Consider the following 19,826-nt stretch of genomic DNA (forward strand, 5'->3'; position numbering starts at 1 on the left):
GCTGGAATGACCTGCCACCTCCGGTAAAAAATAATCAAACAATACATTCTTTAAAACCAATGTGTGACAATGGCTCTTGTCTGTGTAGAAATCGAGTAGCAATTGGTCCGTGGTAAGGGCGCGTCCAAATTAGCTGGTGATGTTTTATCTTTCTAACTCAGTTACGCGATGGATTTTACTTATTTTGTTAAAACTGAAGATGAAAGAATTAAAAAGAATATCTGAACGTATTATAATATTATAATATATTTTACATAGTAGATAGGCTAAGAGTAAAGCTAATGATAGTTTCCCTCGTTTATATAATCATTAATAATAATAATAACGCACACACTCAACATAGCCAAGGGAAACCCTGTGTCGTAGGTGCCATGGACACACACACAGAGAAATATATGTAGACCATACAAATATTTCTATCGGCCCGGGAATCGAACCTGGGACCTCTGCGTGGCAGTCGTTGGTAAGTCATGGTAACCGTTCGGCCACGGAGGCATTTAAATAATACAATATTAAACAAAATGTTATCGGTAAGTAGGTACCTTTAAAATTAGTGATGAGTGGACAAGTTTTAGATGTTGAAGTCATAAAGATAAATTCTGGCATGCTGTTATTTATTTATTTTTATTCATTTAAGTATTTCATTTATTTATTACTATTATTTTCGATATCTGGTTTAGACTATTTTATGTTCAATATGTGGTTTACATACAGGGTCCGTCCCAAAAGTATCGAACATTTTTTTTGGGAGTGTTGCCGAACGGCGGGAAGCGCTCCGCTTGGCAACAGAAAGTGGTGGGGGGATCTAGCCGATACAGCGCGACCGGTCCCAGTTCGCGTAGAGCTCTAAACGACACCACGTCGAAGTTTTTAAAAGTAGCGCGATGACGGATCCGTTAGAACAGAGGTACGCAGTGAAATTTTGTGTTCTACTCGGCAAAAATACTGTGGAAACCAACGAGATGATTAAACAGGCCTTCAAGGACAAAGCCTTGTCCGAATCCTCGGTCAGGAAGTGGCACAAGATGTTCCGTGACGGAAGGGAAGAGGTGACCGACGAAGCCCGCTGGTCCCGCAGCCTCCCTACAGTCCTGACGTCGCCCCGGCAGACTTCTTCTTGTTTCCCAGCATCAAGTCGAAGCTCAAAGGCAAGCATTGGGGCACAATTAAGGACATCCAAGAAGCTACGACGAGGGCGCTGAAGGACCTACCCGTTGACGTCTTCCAGGGGGCCTTCCGGGCATGGAAAACTCGCCTACAAAAGTGCATCGATGCTGAAGGGTGTTATTTTGAAGAGTACTAATGTATGGTACCGATAAGTTCAATAAAAGTATTTTTCCTAAAAAATGTTCGATACTTTTGGGACGGACCAGATACATATTCTGTTGTGCCCTCAGTTAATTACTATCTCAAAGTTTTTCCTGTAACTCGAACGTAGCCTGGAAGAGATTGCTATGTAGCAATAAGGCTGCCTGTCTTTTTATTTTTTTGTATTATATTGTATTTGTCTCAGTGTGCACTAAGAATGTTTGTATTGTATTGTTGTTTAATGATAAGATAAATAATCACAGTAATGGGCTGTTAATGTAAACAACTCGTCGTTAGGCTAAAAAGAAAAATATCTACCAAAAATAAGTGACCTTTTCAATGCAGCTACTGCCTTTCGTGTCGTCACCAGAATGGTGAAAAAAGTCACAAGTGTATTATTACCATTCTTCGTGTAAGAAACCGCCAAGGATTGATATAAGCGTTTCTACATTACTTAAAATATTGCTAATATAGCTTTAGCAATTTCATATTAACTAAACAACCTGAAAACTCACATATTCAATTAATCTTTTGTTTTCAATTTAGATCCAAAAGAAACAAGTGTCATTTCCTATGCGCAATAATCACGAAAACCTGAAAACTCGTCACATATCGTCACCTTACTTTCACAAACTCCTATCATAAAGTATAAAGTACCGGAAATGCAAAATATGCATTGTATACATTGACTTACAAATAAATGGACGACGGGTCTAATACAAAAACCACGAAAAAAATGTCCCAAGTCAACCTATTCGAAATTTAAATTGTAATGTCATCGCAGTATCGCGCTTTCAGTAGAACAAATGAAGACTAAAGCGGAGTTTGGCGCTCTGTATACGATTTTAGCGCCTTACAAGTGCGGACACTTTTTAGCGCGGACCCGACGTCCATATAATTGTAAGTCAATGATTGTATATACAAATTTTGGAGACTGACTTCACATCACAATTCCTTTATATTCACACACTAGGTTTTATCTTATCTTAAAGAAATGCATGCAAATTACAACCCTTGATAAGAAATTTAATATAAATAGAAAGTTTTGCTATCTCCTGAATAATCATTCTTTTTAAGATACGAGTTCGAGAAAGTAAGGCATCGATATTTAATTTTATAATTCGGGTTAGTTGATATATATGAGTCTTACGGTAGTTTTCGCTTTTTTATTTATTTTTTAGTTATTTCCAATAACTACATTCATTAGCTGATGTGGTGCATTTTTATACACCAGCTGTATGTACCTGTTAGGGTTGGGCAGCTGCAGCAGCGTGATGAGGAAGTCTATGCGCTCCTCGACGTCCTTGGTAGTCATGCCTGCGATCCAGCCGAAGTAAATCATTGTCTCCCGTATTGAGAACTCGCCGAATAGAGCAATTTCCTGTCGTGCCAAAAAATATTACGTTATTTTTATATTTTACTTTATTAAAAAAAACTATTTAAGTAATTTTATGTACGCGCTCAAATCGACTTAAAATAAATGATTGAATGAACGGACGAATGAACGAATGAATGAACGGATGAATGAATGAATGAATGAGTGAATGAGTGAAAGAAAGGATAAAATTTATTTATTTTTTAATGATACCAAGTGAAGCGACGAACAAGTCGTGCGCCTGATGGTAAACGATATCATTCCCAAAAAGCACACTTTATAAGCCTTAAAACTGTTATATCTATAAACAGTCTTAATATGCTATAGATTTAGATAATAGTTCTCTGTAAATGGTTTTAGGAAAAAGAAATTGTTCTTATAGGCTTATTTCACTCAAGTCAAAATTTTAATACCTTCTTAATACCAAGCAACTTAATTAAGTGTAATCTCTCTTAAGATTTACTCTTATAGTCCTTATTTTAAGTTCATATGTAGAACAACTGATTATTTTTAACCGACTTCAAAAAAGGAGGAGGTTCTCAATTCGACTGTATGTTCTTTTTTTTTGTTTTTTTTTGTATGTATGTTACGCGATAACTCCGGTATTTGTGAACCGATTTTCATGATTCTTTTTTGTTGGAAAGAGGGTAATTCCATAGTGGTCCCATTTTATTTTGAAGAAAATCAACCACCTCAAAGGGTGGCTGTTCACGCATGAAGATTCATTTTTATAAATAGCGCCTGACTTTAATTTAGGAACAATTACTTTTAGAAATTATTTAGTTGATTTTGCTATTTCTCCGATTCAAGGCGTTTTTCTCTCGATGTATATCGAGTAGGGTCGTAGTGAGAACCTATTTTTATTATCTCCAGTATCAAGTCCTGTATAGTGGCGAACTAGGGGATATTTCAACGAAACTTAGCAAATAGATGTAATTCCACGTACTTTTGAGGTCGGTTTTTTTAGTACTCTGTACTGAAATTATTAGTAAAATTGTTCTATACACATCCAGTAAAGTCTATTAATACTCTAAAAACTAGTGTTCTTAAGTTTATTCTAGACATATTTATAGACATTCTGTAGTGTTTGTACTTATTGACAAACACCTTATAGCGGGTCTTCAGAAGATTTTATTTTAAAAAATACTACGATTAGGGTTTTTTGTAAGAGTTTATGCAAAATGGATAAAGTAAAGAATATAACAAAATCTGGTGGAGGTGGTAAACCTTGGATATTAAGTCACATCATTCGATACAATCAGCGTTGCCAATGCCAATTGTTCAAAAACCCCAAAAATCGCGGTTAAAATCTTCAAATTTGGGGAGAGCAAAGTTCATATTCCCCACAAATTCCCCACATCTCGAATTTTCATTATTTATTAGAAATACATCGCTTAAAAATATAATAAAGAATTAAGAAACTCAAAATGTAATAAACTATTACGTATGCTGTGAATGTAAACAGAATGTAAAAAGTAAAACTAATTATAAAATTAGATTACCTTAAATCGTTTATTTATTTTAATAATAATAATAACGTACACACTCAACATATACCCGCACTAGGGAAACCCTGTGTCGCGGGTGCCATGGACACACACGTAGACAACCACAAATGACATCCAAACTCACGAGAGAAATAAATGTAGGCCATACAAATATTTCTCCCGACCCGGGAATCGAACCCGGGACCTCTGCATGGGAGTCTAAGCATGGTAACTGTTTGGCCACGGAGGCAGTTATATTAATTATAATATTTATTAGATTCAACATTAATCTGTAATCAGTCTGAACAAAAAATCATTTTTCTTTGCCTTACAAAATTAAAGTAAATTGATTATTTGTTTTGCATTTGGTGACACTAGAATAATAATAACGTAAAATAATGTTAACGTTAGAAATAATCAATGAGAATCCCCACATTTTCCTCACATTGCGCCAATCCCCACAAAATCCCCAATCTAGTTGAAACTCCCCACAATTTGGGGAATTCCCTATTGGCAACGCTGGATACAATAGTCGTAATTCGCGCTCGGGCCGGTCATGGCCGGCATTTGTTTGTTGACAAATAAATAAACATTGTGAAGTAATTCCGTATTGTGAAACGATAAAAACAATTGAAATGAGCGCGTAAACTACTGTACTTCAATGTTGTGTATGTGTATTGTGCCGTCTATCAATAGAATACAGTGAAATCATTGTGTGAAATGTGGTTGGCGTGAAAAAATAACCTCAATTTTGTAATGAAAATTTTGTTTCTTCCAACATAAGTTAGGTATATCATTAAAATATTCCTTATATTTATATGATAGGAAATTTATACACCTTTCTAGTCATATTATAACACATTCCATACAATTATACAGAATAACGCTTTTTTGCGATAAATTGGATTTTTTCACTTGTTTTTTTTTGACCTAGTGTTTTGAAAAGTTTTTTATTGCATAATACGCTCACTATTATAAAGGTTTTGTAATACTGTCAAAAGAAAAAATCGCTTAGAAACATCGCGTTTTGTAGACAATTATAAAAACCTCATGGGAGGAATATTCTTCTACAAGATCAACTACACAAAAGCAATTAAAAATAATCTTTTCATATTCTAAAGTTTATTCTATAAATAAAGCTATAGACAAAATGCTCCCAATTGTGTTTTGAAAAAAGCTTTAAATTCTTGTCGCCATTTTTATTTTTAAAGAATGACTATGAAGTAGCCGAGAAAAATTTCTTTTCTTTTTAAAAAGTAAATCTAAGTTGAAATTAGCTTGAAGAAGCCTAGAACTTCTTGGAAATGGTTTGTTTTCTGAGTTATTTTGTATATTTAAGCTTTCGATAAATATTTAAAACCGAAAATCGATAACTGTATTTTTATTAAGTTTATGTTTTATACATAAATATTTAAAATTTAGCGAGCGCATTACTTTTATGGCAGGTTTTACATCTCTCATCATCTTTTCACAATGTATTTAAAGTCGCACGTCAATTTCCGGTTTCTAACCGATTAAACGTTGCGCGAAAAAGTCAGAAATATTATATCTAATTTCGCCATGTTGCAATTTTGATAGTTTATATTTTGTAAGCCATTAAACTTGAAATCTATTAGTATTAAGAGAATTGCGTCTTATGTTTGTAACGCTTAAGTATTATGGTTTTGAAATAGCATTATAAGAAAACTATCATAGACTATAAATTATCTAAAAACTGTCTACAAGACTAAATAAAGACCGTCTACATTCTACAAATGGTCTTGCAGCATTCTAGAAGGGTTACTTGAAAAAAAAAAGATAAGAATCACTCTTAACACTACCTACAGATAGTTTCTCAAAGCACTCTTGTGATCTACTAATAAAGTTATGCCCACTTTTACTTTAAATTATCTGGAAACCTGCTTCGAGATATCTTGAAGGAATTTAAACTCTTAAAATAAGCAATCGAATTAAATTCTATTAGATATCTTATAGTATATATTTAGATATGGATGTGCTGCTTGGAATTGTCCATAACAGTTGCAGTGCCTGCTTTAAAAGACAAAAATCTGAGGGACACTACCACTGCGCCTGTTACCCCGAGGCATAAGTTGATAAGTCTCATGTGCCCTGAGCCAGTGTTGATATTGTTACAAAACCCTTCCGTTGTTGGTATCATGAAAAAAACCACGCACAATTTGACTTTTATTTACTACCTCGGTGGCCGAACGGAGACCATACTGGTCAACGCATAGGTCCCGGATCGGACGAAATATTTTGAGTGTGTGCGGGGTTTATGTTGAGTGTGTGCCCACACTAGGGAAACTCTGTATAACGGGTGCCACGGACACATACATAGACAATCACAAATTACACACAAACTCACGAGAGAAATAAATGTAGGCCATATAATAAGGCCAAATATTTCTCCCAGCCCGGGAATCGAATTTGAGACCTCTGCGTGGCAGTCCAGCATGGTAACCGTTCAGCCACTAAGGCAATTGTTTTGCATGTCAAGTAAAGCCTATTTTATTTTATTATTTATTTCTTTTTTATTTACTTACACACGTTAATTCATCTTTCATGTCAAATAGTGTATGTTTACCCAACTAGTTCTAAATAATGACCAATTTGCAGCTGCAAAAAACCGAAAATCCGTAAGGCCTGCTGACTCAGTGGATATAGCAGCGTTCCTTGATTGAAACAGATGCAGGTTCCACTCCTATCAAGTCGAAGGAATTTTTGTTTGTGTTCGATCTTTGTTAATATAATTAATGACCAATTTATTTATGGATCAATTCCGAGACGTGGGTTTCATACAGTTCATACAAATAATAAACAAAATAAAAAGCATTCAATTATTATGTTATTAAGTCACTAAGAAACTGCACTACAAATAAATTAAAAATCAACAGCAACCTATCAAAAAGTCAACAACAAAGTGTAAAATCAACAGCAACCGAAACGAAATTTCAAAAATATCCCACAAATCTCAAAACAAAAGAAAACGACCCGCATACAAGATATACATATAATGCACTCATATTGACGCCAGTTATACAATTGCCGATACGTTTATCGATTCTATAATGTAAATCTCTATGGATAAATATTCCGTTTTACGCATCAAGCAGTTGGGGTAATTTATTTTTATCTTTATCATTTCATTTTCTATCTACTTAATGTACTGTAATGTCCTATTGTCCTCGCGCGTTTTATTCTCGTATAGTATATTTAAATTTATTTCACAAAAATTTCATTTCAAGACCAAGTCTCTTAAGAGCCAATCCAGAATCATATGTCGTGAACACTAAAATTAGCTCCTTAGAAATGTTTGATGAAAATAAATATTTCACAGCACACACTTCAAAATAAGTTCGCCTAAGGTTGCTTCATCTTACGAAAATATGATATTTCTTACAACTTCGTTCATACCACTGCAAAACTTAATTCCATCAATGACAGTGATGCAATTTCTAAGCGATCTCGGCAGATACTTATACGCTTCTCACACGGTCACGCCTCAGCTACACCCCACACTACGATTTTAATAAAGATGCATATAGCATCCAATCATACGACAGCCATGTGAAATATTATAAACTATTCCTTGCTAACCAATCCCATTGCAGACAGCCAAACAATCCTTATTTCATAAAACTACCATCAATACGTAAGGCAGATTCCCCTGAGAAGAACGAGCAAGAAACTCTACGGGTTGCTCTGTGAAAATAAACATTTGCAGATATTTATTTCAAACATTTTGATTTTTGATTAAGACAACCTGTAAGAGCTAAACTGGTCACGACTAGTAGTGCGCCTGGTGGGAAGCGACACACCTGCCCATAACAGTTGAAATGCTTATTCGGAACTTTAAATCGCAATGATCTGGAGGCATTGCCACTGCGCCTGTCACTTTGACAAGACCCCTATCCTTCAAAACCGGAACGCAGTAATATGATCGTTGGAGCTTAGCGGCAGAACTAAGTAAGGTTCTGCTATTAAATTATTATAGAAACGTATATGTATATTGCCCCGCTTGTATAAATTTGTGGCTTGAGAAGACGACTGTGAAGAACTGCCTTCAAAACAAGGAGGTGACTTCAAGAAAAGGAGGAGATTCCCAAGTCGACTGATTTTTGTGTATGTTACGTGATTACTCAGGCATTTGTGCCTCTGTGACCGAACGCAGAGGTCCCAGGTTCGATTCCCGGGCCGGGAGAAATATTTGTATGGCCTACAATTATTTCTCTCGTGAGTTTGGGTGCAATTTGTGGTTGTCTATGTGTGTGTCCATGGCACCCGCGACACAGGGTTTCCCTAGTGCGGGGCTATGTTGAGTGTGTGCGTTATTATTATTATTATTTGTGAACTGATTTATTTTTTTGTTGGAAGAGGGTACCTCTGTATTGGCCCCATTTACATTTAATATTCCACCTCTAAGGCTCAACTCACACTGGCGCGGACTGGAAGCGTCGCGTCGCGTCCTATTTTTCAGCAACAACGCCGGGCACGCGCGTCGATGCACGACGACACTCGCAGTAGTGCGCCCGGATCACAGTGTGGTCGGCGTCTGACGCCTCACTGCGCTCAAGGACTCCATATATGCATAACACAAATTTGTACCTTAATAATGGGATGATAGAGATGAATATGCTTTAAGCGAAAAACATGACGCGTCGCGACGCTTCGACTCTGCGCCAATGTGAGTTGAGCCTAAGGAAGGCCTAGGGGATGTATTCCACGAACTTTTGAGGTTGGTCTTTTTTTAAAGTTATATTATTATAAATGTACTGTGACGCCAGTGTGAGGTGTAATTTTATTTTATTTATATTTATTTATAGTGGTACATATACTCTTAGAAAACAGTGTAACGTTACATTAGGATTGTACTTATGTGTGTTAATTTCTTTCGACGATTATGACAGGCACAAATGAAGAAAACCACAACATACAAATGTATACAAATACATGGTTTCACTAGAAATAGCCATGACTAAAAGGGAACTAAAATGTCACTGTCATTGTCACTGTTTACGTCATAAAGTAGTAAAAATTACAATGTCCCAGAACTGATGACTCGACTCTTGACGTTTATGCGATCTCAGATTTATTGCAGAAGGTCAGAAGTGGAAAGATTGTGGTTTCATTACCTGTAATCATAAGTAGTTAAAAAGTGTTGGTTTTTTGATGACGTCATTAAATAGCTCTAGGTCCTTGAATCCTATGTAAAAATCAACGTCATTATAAAAAACATAATTAATATATTTTTAACCAACTTCAATAAAAGGAGGAGGATTCTCAATTCGACAGTATGTATTTTTTGTACGTATGTTACGAGATATCTCCGGAATTTCTGAACCGATTTTAATAATTCTTTTATTGAAAAGAGGGTACCTCAGTAGTGGTTCCATTAAAATTTGACGATAATATTACGCCTCTGAGAGTAACAAGTTAAGGGACGAACGTCTTTTGAAGTAGGTTTATTAGAAATTAGTCTCTGTACTGAGATTATTCATTTAGTTATTGCTGGTGACTGCTGTGTTACCCTAATTGTGAGTACGTTTTCTTGTAATCCATGTAGTATTATAGTGCAGTTCTATGTATGCCCTGATCGGATTTCCACATGTACCATTGAGTCTTTTCATATGCAGTTTACTCTGTCAAAATAACAGATTTTTTTATGGTGTCAAGTGAAGGGACGAACAAGTCATGCGTCTGGTGGTAAACGACATGCCTGTAAATAACAACTGCAGTGCCACTCAGAGCTATAAATCACAAAGATCTGAGGAGCGCGGTCGCTGCGCCCGACACGCTGAAACATAACGACACCTTACTTTGTCAAAATTAAGGCACAAAATTGATTGTATAATACAAATTTTGCACGCTAATTTCACATCACATTTCCGTCATACACTCTAGCTTTTATCTATTGTTACAGTAATGCATCCAAACTAACATCCTTGTCAAGAAATTTAAAATAAATAGAAAGTTTGATGATTGTTGTTGGAGACAATGGTGAGATATCAAGTCGAGGTCTTCGAAATATACGTGAATGTGTTGCTTGTTCGATTTATTGAGTGACTGCTTTAGAATTTTAACCAAACACTCTTGTGTGCTGTTTGTTCGGAATGGATTGGAACAGACTTTACATCCTTTCTAGAATTGGTTACCTACGAGACAGGCATTGCCTAGTGTAGGAGCCAGTGTAACCGGTTTAGATAAAGTTTAAAAGTACATGTCTTAAACATACGTATTCCATAAGGTATATAATATGTTCCTGTTCCTGTTATCGGTAACTGAACTGTATTTATTTTTATGTACAATTAAATATATTACTTATTTACTTTTGCCATCTCCTGAATAACCACTCTTTATAAGATACGAGCTTGTGACAACAAGGCATCGAGTTGATAAGTCCTGTGTATAAAATCTTATCTAAGAAAGAAAATTTAAATGAACACCCAAGAGCTGCAAAAAATACTATACTGTCCCTAACCCAGAGTTATTAACGTAAGATACGCTCTTTTGTCTCTTAAGCAAATAATGTTTAAGTCTACAAGGATAATATTTACGTCAACATAACCCAAACAACTTAATTTCATGGTTACTTATTACAATGAAAATATTTTTCTTTAAAATCTATCCCGTTTGTTTCTTTGTCATGGTCACGACTGACTGATATAACGTAATCAAGTATTTATGATCATGATTTTATCAGGTTGGAGAATGAACCCCCAAAGAAATCCAATGATCATAAACTAAACAAATTACCATAAAACAACAACAACGTTATCTATAAGAAGGCTCCTTTTCTTAGGTATAATCGTCTATTACTTCCATAAAGAAAACAAACCGGTAATCAAGTGATTCAGCCTTTAGAAAACACAAACAGTAATATACTTCAAGGTTCTTCCATTACCACCACCCACATACCCACGCATACATAATTTTATTATTTTGTTTACATTTTTTTATTTTTAATGTAATAAAGGCTAGGCTTACATTTGCCCACAATCTTAATGACGATATACCTGAAAGTTCCTTAAGGCTTTGAAAATGATCAGGTTATACCGAACATGACAAAGAGTTAGATACTTGTAAATCTTTTTTGTACATAATATATTTTATATAGTATTTTTAACAGTTTAGTTTTTTAATGAAATTCTAAATTTAAATGTGCTTTTTGGCGCCTTTTTTTCTATCTGTCACTATTGTCACATGCTATTGTTTCTGTTTTCGTTGTAACTGATTGCCATTCAAATAAACTGTATGCGCAGTTACACTTTTGGCAGCGATGCAAACACGATGCAAACGTAGCGATGCAGTGACTAATCTTCTACCTTTACACATATAGCGACGCAAACGTGATGCAAGCGCGCGAATGCATCGATACAAACGCACGATTGCATCGCTACACTTGGGATTCATAGGTGATTATATCGATGTAATCGCGCGTTTGTATCGATGCAGTTGCGCGTTTATATCAATGCAGTCGCGCGTTTGGTCTTGCTCATACTCCAATATTACCCCATTTGGTACAGTCTGCTACAATACTAGTAAAAATTGAAGTTTTCGGGACATAAGGCGTCGGATTCAGATCTTTGACCTGGGATGAAACTCTACACTAAAAAAGTGACGAATTAGAATTTAGACATTGGCCATGTGATCCATATATACAAGTATATGTACTGCTCGCAAAAAGAAACGATTTTTAAGTTGATATTTTATTTCTGGAGGTTAATATTCATGGTCAACTTACGCAAGTCATTTGACATTTGACACCGTTGCATATGAGAAAGTGGTGCTCCTGGTAAATTGTCTGCTGTTGATAAGTACTATTCTCACACGGTTGCACGCACGCAAGCACGCAAGCACGCACGCACGCACGCACGCACGCACGCGCACACGCGCGCACGCGCGCACGCACGCACGCACGCACGCACGCAAGCACGCACGCACGCACGCACGCACGCCCGCCCGTTTTTGTTGCCGAGCGAGTTGTAGACCAAGATAACCACAGAATGGAAGCCCCACCACTCAAACGGAGACGCGGTAGACCAAGTCGGCGATGGCGGGATGACTTAGACTCCTTTTTAAAGGACTGATGCTGCTCAAGATCGAAAACAATGGGAAAAGAGGAGAAGGCTTTTAAAAATTAAAAAAAAATAATTCTCTCCAATGCATTACGCGCGTATTAGGCAAAATTTTCAAACGTTAAACCGCCTACCAAACGATTAAATCTTAGGATTAGTCTACGCTCGGCACATGATTGTGGGTAAATGTACCCTTTTCCTAAATAAGAATCACATTCATTACTAATACGTACCTAATACCGGGTTAACGTAATCGCGTTTGGGCATCGAATCGCCACGCGGCGACATTTTCGCCAGAGCCAATATTTCATTCAATTCACCAACTAAAATTGCATATACTAAAAACGATAGTTCCATACAAAGTCAAAATAAAACATAAAAGTAATTATCACGATCTCTTCAACTATAGCAAAATCTTTTCAATTCACGAAAAAATACACTGTACTGGTATAAGAATTCTTTAATAAAAACTTACAGAATAAAATTAGTCACAAAATAGTAACCCAAAGTATGACCAATCACTTGCTTAAAATTCCATATGTAAATATAATATGTTTTATAATAAATATTATATGTAATAATCTACTTGTATTCTAATAGTAGTAGAGCTCCTTGTGAAGTACCTACCAATTTGTGCCGCCAGCCAGAAATGTGAACATTATTGCGTTCCGGTTTGGAAGGGTAAGGGTGCTGGTGAGACTTGTAAACTTATGGGTGAGGGTGACGGGTGGAATGGCAATGACCCTAAGATCTTGAAAGCTCTGAGTCACACTGCAACTGTTATGTATAAGCGCTTATCACGAGGCGCACCACTTGCTCGTCCCGGCTTGGTATTATATAACCTAACCTCGGGTTAACAAAACCGACCTCAAAAGTCATTCATCCCCTAGTTTACCACCCCTAGAGGTGGAATATTTTCTTGAAATTTAAATGTGACCACATCTAAGGTACCTTCTTTCCAACAAAAAAAGAATCATTAAAATTGGTTCACAAATGGCGCAGTTATCGCGTAACATACATACAAAAAAACATACAGACGAATTGAGAACATCATCATTTTTTGAAGTCTGTTAAAAAAAAAACTAAAAACAATCGTTTCAAACAAAGTGAAGGCAAAACATAAAAATAATTATCACGAAAAAATTAAAAATTATTGGTATAGTTTAAAGCATCAACTATACCAATAATTTTTTATTGTTTTTTATAAAAAGATAATACCTTCTAAAGGCACTCGTGTTGTGCCACCTACTCAAACAACAATTAACACTTTCTTTTGTTATAATTATTAATACAAAGATCGAACACTCAGAAAAAACACTCAGAAAAAATTCCTTCGATCCGGTCGGATTCGACGTCTTCTTGTATACCGTGCCAGACGCTATACCAACTAAACCACGGAACGAACCAACGGACCTCACGAATTTTTCTATGTGCTTGCGTCGTGTCTTTGTACTTGGTCTTTCAACGACTTTTTAGTCGTAGCGCCATCTATGAGAAATCTATTGCAGATTTATCACCCAGTTATTACCTTTACAGCTACCAGTCCTGGCGAAAGATGTCGCTATTCACTGTATTAATTACATTTTTATTGAATTGATATTCAATTATTTTCTGTGAAATTACTCCACTAGTTTGTTATAATTATTAATACAAAGATCGAACACTCAGAAAAAATACTCGGAAAAAATTCCTTCGATCCGGTGGGATTCGAACCGACGTTTTCTTGCATACCGTGCCAGACGCTATACCAACTAAGCCACGGAACGACCCAACGGACCTCACGAATTTTTCTATGTGCTTGCGTCGTGTCTTTGTACTTGGTCTTTCAACAACTTTTTAGTCGTAGCGCCATCTATGAGAAATCTAATGCAGATTTATCACCCAGTTAGTACCTTTACAGCTACCAGTCCTGGCGCAAGATGTCGCTATTCACTGTATTAATTAAATTTTTATTGAATTGATATTCAATTATTTTTTGTGAAATTACTCCACTAGTTTGTTATAATTATTAATACAAAGATCGAACACTCAGAAAAAACACTCAGAAAAAATTCCTTCGGTATTAATAATTATAACAAACTAGTGGAGTAATTTCACAAAAAATAATTGAATATCAATTCAATAAAAATTTAATTAATTAACACATTCATTTACCTCGCTATTGGCCTCATCACTCGATCGAATATGTAAATGCGGTTTAATATAGAATAAAAATGTATAATAAAAACAAGTATTACAAAATAATATTCTCATACGCAATTAAGTGGTATCTTTTAATCTCGCTTGCTTGGTTGAATATCACGCGTATTATTATCATAGAATGGATCAGTCAAAGCACTTTACGGTTTGATTTTAGATCATTGTCGTGTATCCTTTACGTGAATAAGGCTACTTGATACTCATGACACATTAAAAATATTTAAAAAAATATTAATTTCGTGTAGTAGCAGTAGAGCTTCTTGTGAAGAAATTGCTACCACCTATATCTGTTGCCAAATAGTAATGTAAGCATTACTGTGTTTCGGTTTTGAAGGGTAAGGGTGCTGGTGAAATAACTGGCATATGGGACTTGTCAAGTTATGTCTCAGAGTGACGGGCGCAGTGGCAACTGAGAGGCAATGGCCTCTCAGTTCTTTGCGATTTAAAGCTTTAATACCATCTGGTGCAGGACTTGTTCATTTCATCAACTTATAAAATAAAAAATGTGTGTTACTAATACTGGAACTAATACTAATAAGTTCTGTGTTGTCATTGCAACTATCAATGTGTGATACTCAGTATTTCGTTAATTGATTAATTCACACTTTGTACATCGTCGCAGAATTGTTCGGTGTTTAATTATTTACACATTGTTCACTGATTTTTGACCGACTTCACAAAAGGAGAAGGCACTCAATTCGACTGAATGTTTTTTGTATGTACCTTGGTAGCGGTACCATTAATATTTGAAGAAAATATTCCACCTCGAAGGGTGGCAAACTAGGGGATGAAACCGGTTTCGCGCCCTTTCCGGTGACCAATTTCAATAAAACTTGGCAAATAAAAGCAAAAATAAATTAAAAAAAAAAAATAAAAAAACTACTATAACGATACGCATATCTAAAGGACAAACGTGTAAAAAACGTTCATTTATTGTACATATAGATAAAAAATTCGATAATTAGAATTCCACTTGTTATAAGTACCGAAGGATGTATGTACTTAGTCTCAAACCAATAGAAAAAAAAGCTAACTTCCAAAACCAGTTCGTACCGAAAATCAACCTTGAATATTACGGAATTCTCATTGTATAGTCAACAGCTTGCTGAGAATTATACTTTTAGGCTTTTAGACTGCCCGATCATGTAATTTATTTATTTATAAAGGTATACCAACAACATTATAATTTTGTACAAAAAGGTTATGGTAAGAGGAATTGTTCTTATACATATCCCTTTTATTGGTACACACAACTTTCTAGAATTTAATTAATGTAGAAATAAGTAGGTATACGGATTAATTGATGAAAAAAATTTTTATAAAATTATTTAAAAACGAAAGAAAAGATCATGCTTTTTTATAAACAAAACATAACACTGGCATAGAGTTGATGGCATAGATGGCCCTAAATATATGAGAGTTAAAAAAATAATACACATTTTTAAAATTTTATTAATATTTTACGTCATTATAAAATTTAAAATGATTGAAATACTATGCACTAAAAGTAAAATTAAAAGTAATGAAAACAAATTTAAAATGAAACCACACGGTGATTACTAATGGCAATCCAAAAATTTCAACAAAGAAAAAAAAGATTTATCGTGTAGAAAACTCAGAGGAAAATAAAAACTTGTAAAGGAACTGTCGAAACTTTTGATCTAAATAATAACTTCGAAAAGAACAGTCGAAACTACTTAAGCAAAAGTAGTATAATGCACAGGATACAGAGAGAAAAAGTTAGGGAAAAGATAAACATGAAACATTAAGGTATAAGGAAAACATTTTCACTATAGTTAATTGAGTATGATTATAATAGCTAATATGACTAAAGATAGGTAATAAAACTAAACTAATACAGGCTTAGCATACGCGCAAAGACACTAAAGTCGCACGAACAGAGAAACTTTTGTCATGTCCATCCGCTATAGGAAATCGCCACTTTTATTGACGCGAAATAAACTTGAAACAGAGAGAAAAGGCTTTACGTCCATACATTAAGAGCGAAAAACGCGTTGTAAATGACGGAGACAAAGGTGGAACACAGAGATAACTGCGTGACGTGATTTTCTAAAATGGCGAACGAGATATATAGATCTAACATATATTGGAAGAGAACAGCCACAAAGGACGTTATCAGATAAAATCGAGAATGTTCCAAAAAAGGCTGGAGTGCATAGTGAGAACAATACGAGTGCTTGTATGAAAATTGATAAATGTAAGTGAATATCGAATTCTAAGGTTTTCGCGATTGTTACACATAGGAAATGAAACATTTTTCCGGATTTAACTCGCGTGTTTTTGTTTTTTCAAACACACCAACGTTTCGGGCCCTTTACAGGTTCCATGGTCACGGTTGAGTCAACCAATATACGCGATTTAAAACCGGAAAAATAGTTTCATTTCCTGAATATAAGTGAAGTAAGCGAGCTTGGTCAGGATCGTGCTAAGTGGCGATTGTTTTTACCTGCCACAATGAGATATCAAAGACATGAGTATATGTATATAAATTGAAAGTTTGGAGAAGCGTGTCCGTTGTTGGTCCATACTTAACCCAAAGGCGACGTAGAACAAAAATCTATAGTGACAAAAAATGGATAATTTGGGCGCTCCCAATTTCTGCATTTAATATGACAGTCGTAGAGAGGCTTTAGTTGACCTACTTAAGAGGGAGTTTTTAAGCAAGCACAAAACTTTGTACAGCAGTTGGAAGAAATTAAAAATGTATTTTTTTTATAACACAAAGTGAAGAGACGAAAAAGTTGTGCACCTGATGGTAAACGACACGCCTGTCCATAATAGTTGCAGTGCCACTCAAAGCTTTATACGCAAAGATTTAAGGGACACTGCCCTGCACCCTGGGACATAAGTTGAATCCCATGTGTCTGTAATTTCACCAGCACCCTTACCCTTCAAAACCGGAACACAGTAATGCTGATATTACTACTTGGCGGCAGAAATAGTTAAAGGTAGCAATACTTCCTTAGACGAACTCTTTCACAAGAAACTGTACCGCTACTAAACATATTGTATGCATTTAACGTCACAATTCTGGATATTTCTAGTTTAATTTTTAAAAATTATTGACGTCTTTTTACTCATTAACAGATCTTCAATATCAGTTAAACGTTTTTTTATATCTCTTATATTTACGGAATAATCGCCTGGGCACACTTAACGATATACGCCCAAATGGCGAGTAAATAAATAAGGAATTCGCTGCATAAAAAAGTTCATTTCCTAAATTAGTTTAAAAGCGGTGTCGAACCTGGAACCATGACATGTTATTCACCATTCAATCGCCGAGGTCAACGACAATCGCCCATTGCATATGGCTTGAATTCAAATGTGGCGGAAAATACACGGCTTATTTGTTGACGAGCCATTTTGTTCGGTCGTGACAACAAACAACAAGTAAAAATTTGGGGGAATCTGTCAAACTCGAGGTCTATTTATTATTATGAATATTTTGTATTTTTTTTATGGTAACAAGTGACGGGACGGACGGACACTCAGAGTCGTATTCTGAACTCTACTCAATGCTCAAGTCAGGACTTGAATAAGATTTGAAGCACTAGAAATCATGCTCAAGTACTTGCCATTAGGGTCGTATTTACAGTGCTTGAAATCATACTCAAGTCCTCGAGCATTGAGTAGAGTTCTGGAATACGACTCTCAGAGCTTTAAAACGCAAAGATCCGGGGGGCACTGCTACTGCGCCCGTCTCCCTGAGACATAAGTTGACAAGTCTCATGTGCCTGTAATTTCACCAGCACCATTACCCTGCAATACCGGAACGCAGCTAATACTGACATTACTGCTTGGCGGCAGAAATACATGAGATAGATAGGTAAAGATTTTATTCATGTGATATATAACTTATACAGATTAAGCATAAAAGAAAAAACATAACGTGATTGTCATAGCTGAAAGGGCGTTGACTCATCATATGCCAAAGCTTCATAAGGTGCTGGTTTTCAGTCAGAACCAACGAGAGGGATTAAGTTATTTGAAAGCAAAAATATAACAACTATGCGTAAAGTTATACATTGAGACAATAATATAAATAGTGAAATGTAAATAGTGCATCTAAACTAACGTATTTGACATGTAAGTGTGTGACTGTAAAGAGGTTTTAATGTTGTATAATGTATATAATGTGAATGGATCAAAGCAACAACAAAATTCGATTCTATAAAGACTACGGAAAGGAATAAACACACTACACAGATTTTTGAAGTGAGAGTAGGTGATGCCGGTATATTGCTTTGAATTTGGGTAAAGCTATATTGTAGATAAAAATCTTTACCAAAAATCACATTTGTCAACCCAAGTCAACGGTAAACCCTTAGCTGTTAAAAGGCAGTATAAATTAACATTGGACATTGTTTAAAAGATTAATGGTTACACCATCGCGTCCCGACTTACGCGAATCCTCCCTGTTTCGTTCCTGTTGGCAATTAAATGTTTAACGCAATTGTGGGGTTTAGGTGCTCCGAAGGTTGTTTCCCCAGGTGTTAATGGGTGGGTGTTAAATGTTAAACTTTGATAGCTAGATTCGGTGAGTTCGTTTAAATGTTTACGAGTAATCTAGAGAAAATTAAACGCGAGTTATTTATAATACTTTATAGCAATATATTGGCAAGCTTTTACAGCTTTTGGGAGCAGATTTACTTTCATCTCATAATAATATAATTTTAACAGCAGTAGAGCTTCTTCTGAAAGACTTCGCCGAGGGAAGTACCTTACTTATTTCTACCGCCAAGCAGTAATGTGAGCTTTGCAGGTGCTAGTGAAATAACAAGCATATGGGACTTATCAAATTTATGTCACTGGGTGCAGCGCCTTACAGATCTTTTGACGATTTAAAGCTCTGAGTGGCACTGCAGCTGTTATTGACAGACATATCATTATTTTTTATACTTGCTTAAAACATTATTTAAACAAGATCTGCTACTTTTCCTATGATAACGAAGCTAGTTTATTATTTTCATTCCCATTTATAATTTTAATTGTAAAAATACGAAGAATATTAGACTTTCCGACATTTATGTTCAAAAATATCGTATTTAAGTAAATAAACAAGTACAAAGGAATTTCCACGAAAAAAATATTATTTCCATGTTGTCACGTACAAGTAAACAAAGTAAACCTCCGCACCTACATCTCAACCGGTTGTTGCAAACAATTATCAGTTCACTTGTTTTACAAATGAACCAAGGCAGAATATTAATATCACAATGGGAAGACAATGTATTTGAAATAAACAAGATGTTCTTAGTGGTCGTATTACTTGTTTCTTTGTTTCATGTTATGAACCCAAACACAATGATTGCAGCATTGACTTACAAATAAATGGACGACGGGTCTAATACAAAAACC

General features: G+C 35.5%; 1 protein-coding gene across 1 annotated transcript in view; it reads right to left on the reverse strand.

Moving 5' to 3' along the window:
* The window catches only part of LOC113232653 (ABC transporter G family member 20), a 178,719-nt gene that overhangs the window by 79,430 nt on the left and 79,463 nt on the right, over window positions 1-19,826 (reverse strand). The window contains exon 4 of the mRNA XM_026467431.1: window positions 2,553-2,689. Within this exon, the coding sequence (XP_026323216.1) occupies window positions 2,553-2,689 (137 nt within the window). The remainder of the gene's footprint in view (window positions 1-2,552; window positions 2,690-19,826) is intronic.

This window comes from Hyposmocoma kahamanoa, unplaced genomic scaffold, assembly GCF_003589595.1.
Source record: "Hyposmocoma kahamanoa isolate Upper Pololo Valley unplaced genomic scaffold, ASM358959v1 76, whole genome shotgun sequence".
In the NCBI taxonomy this organism is placed as follows: Eukaryota; Metazoa; Arthropoda; class Insecta; order Lepidoptera; family Cosmopterigidae; genus Hyposmocoma; species Hyposmocoma kahamanoa.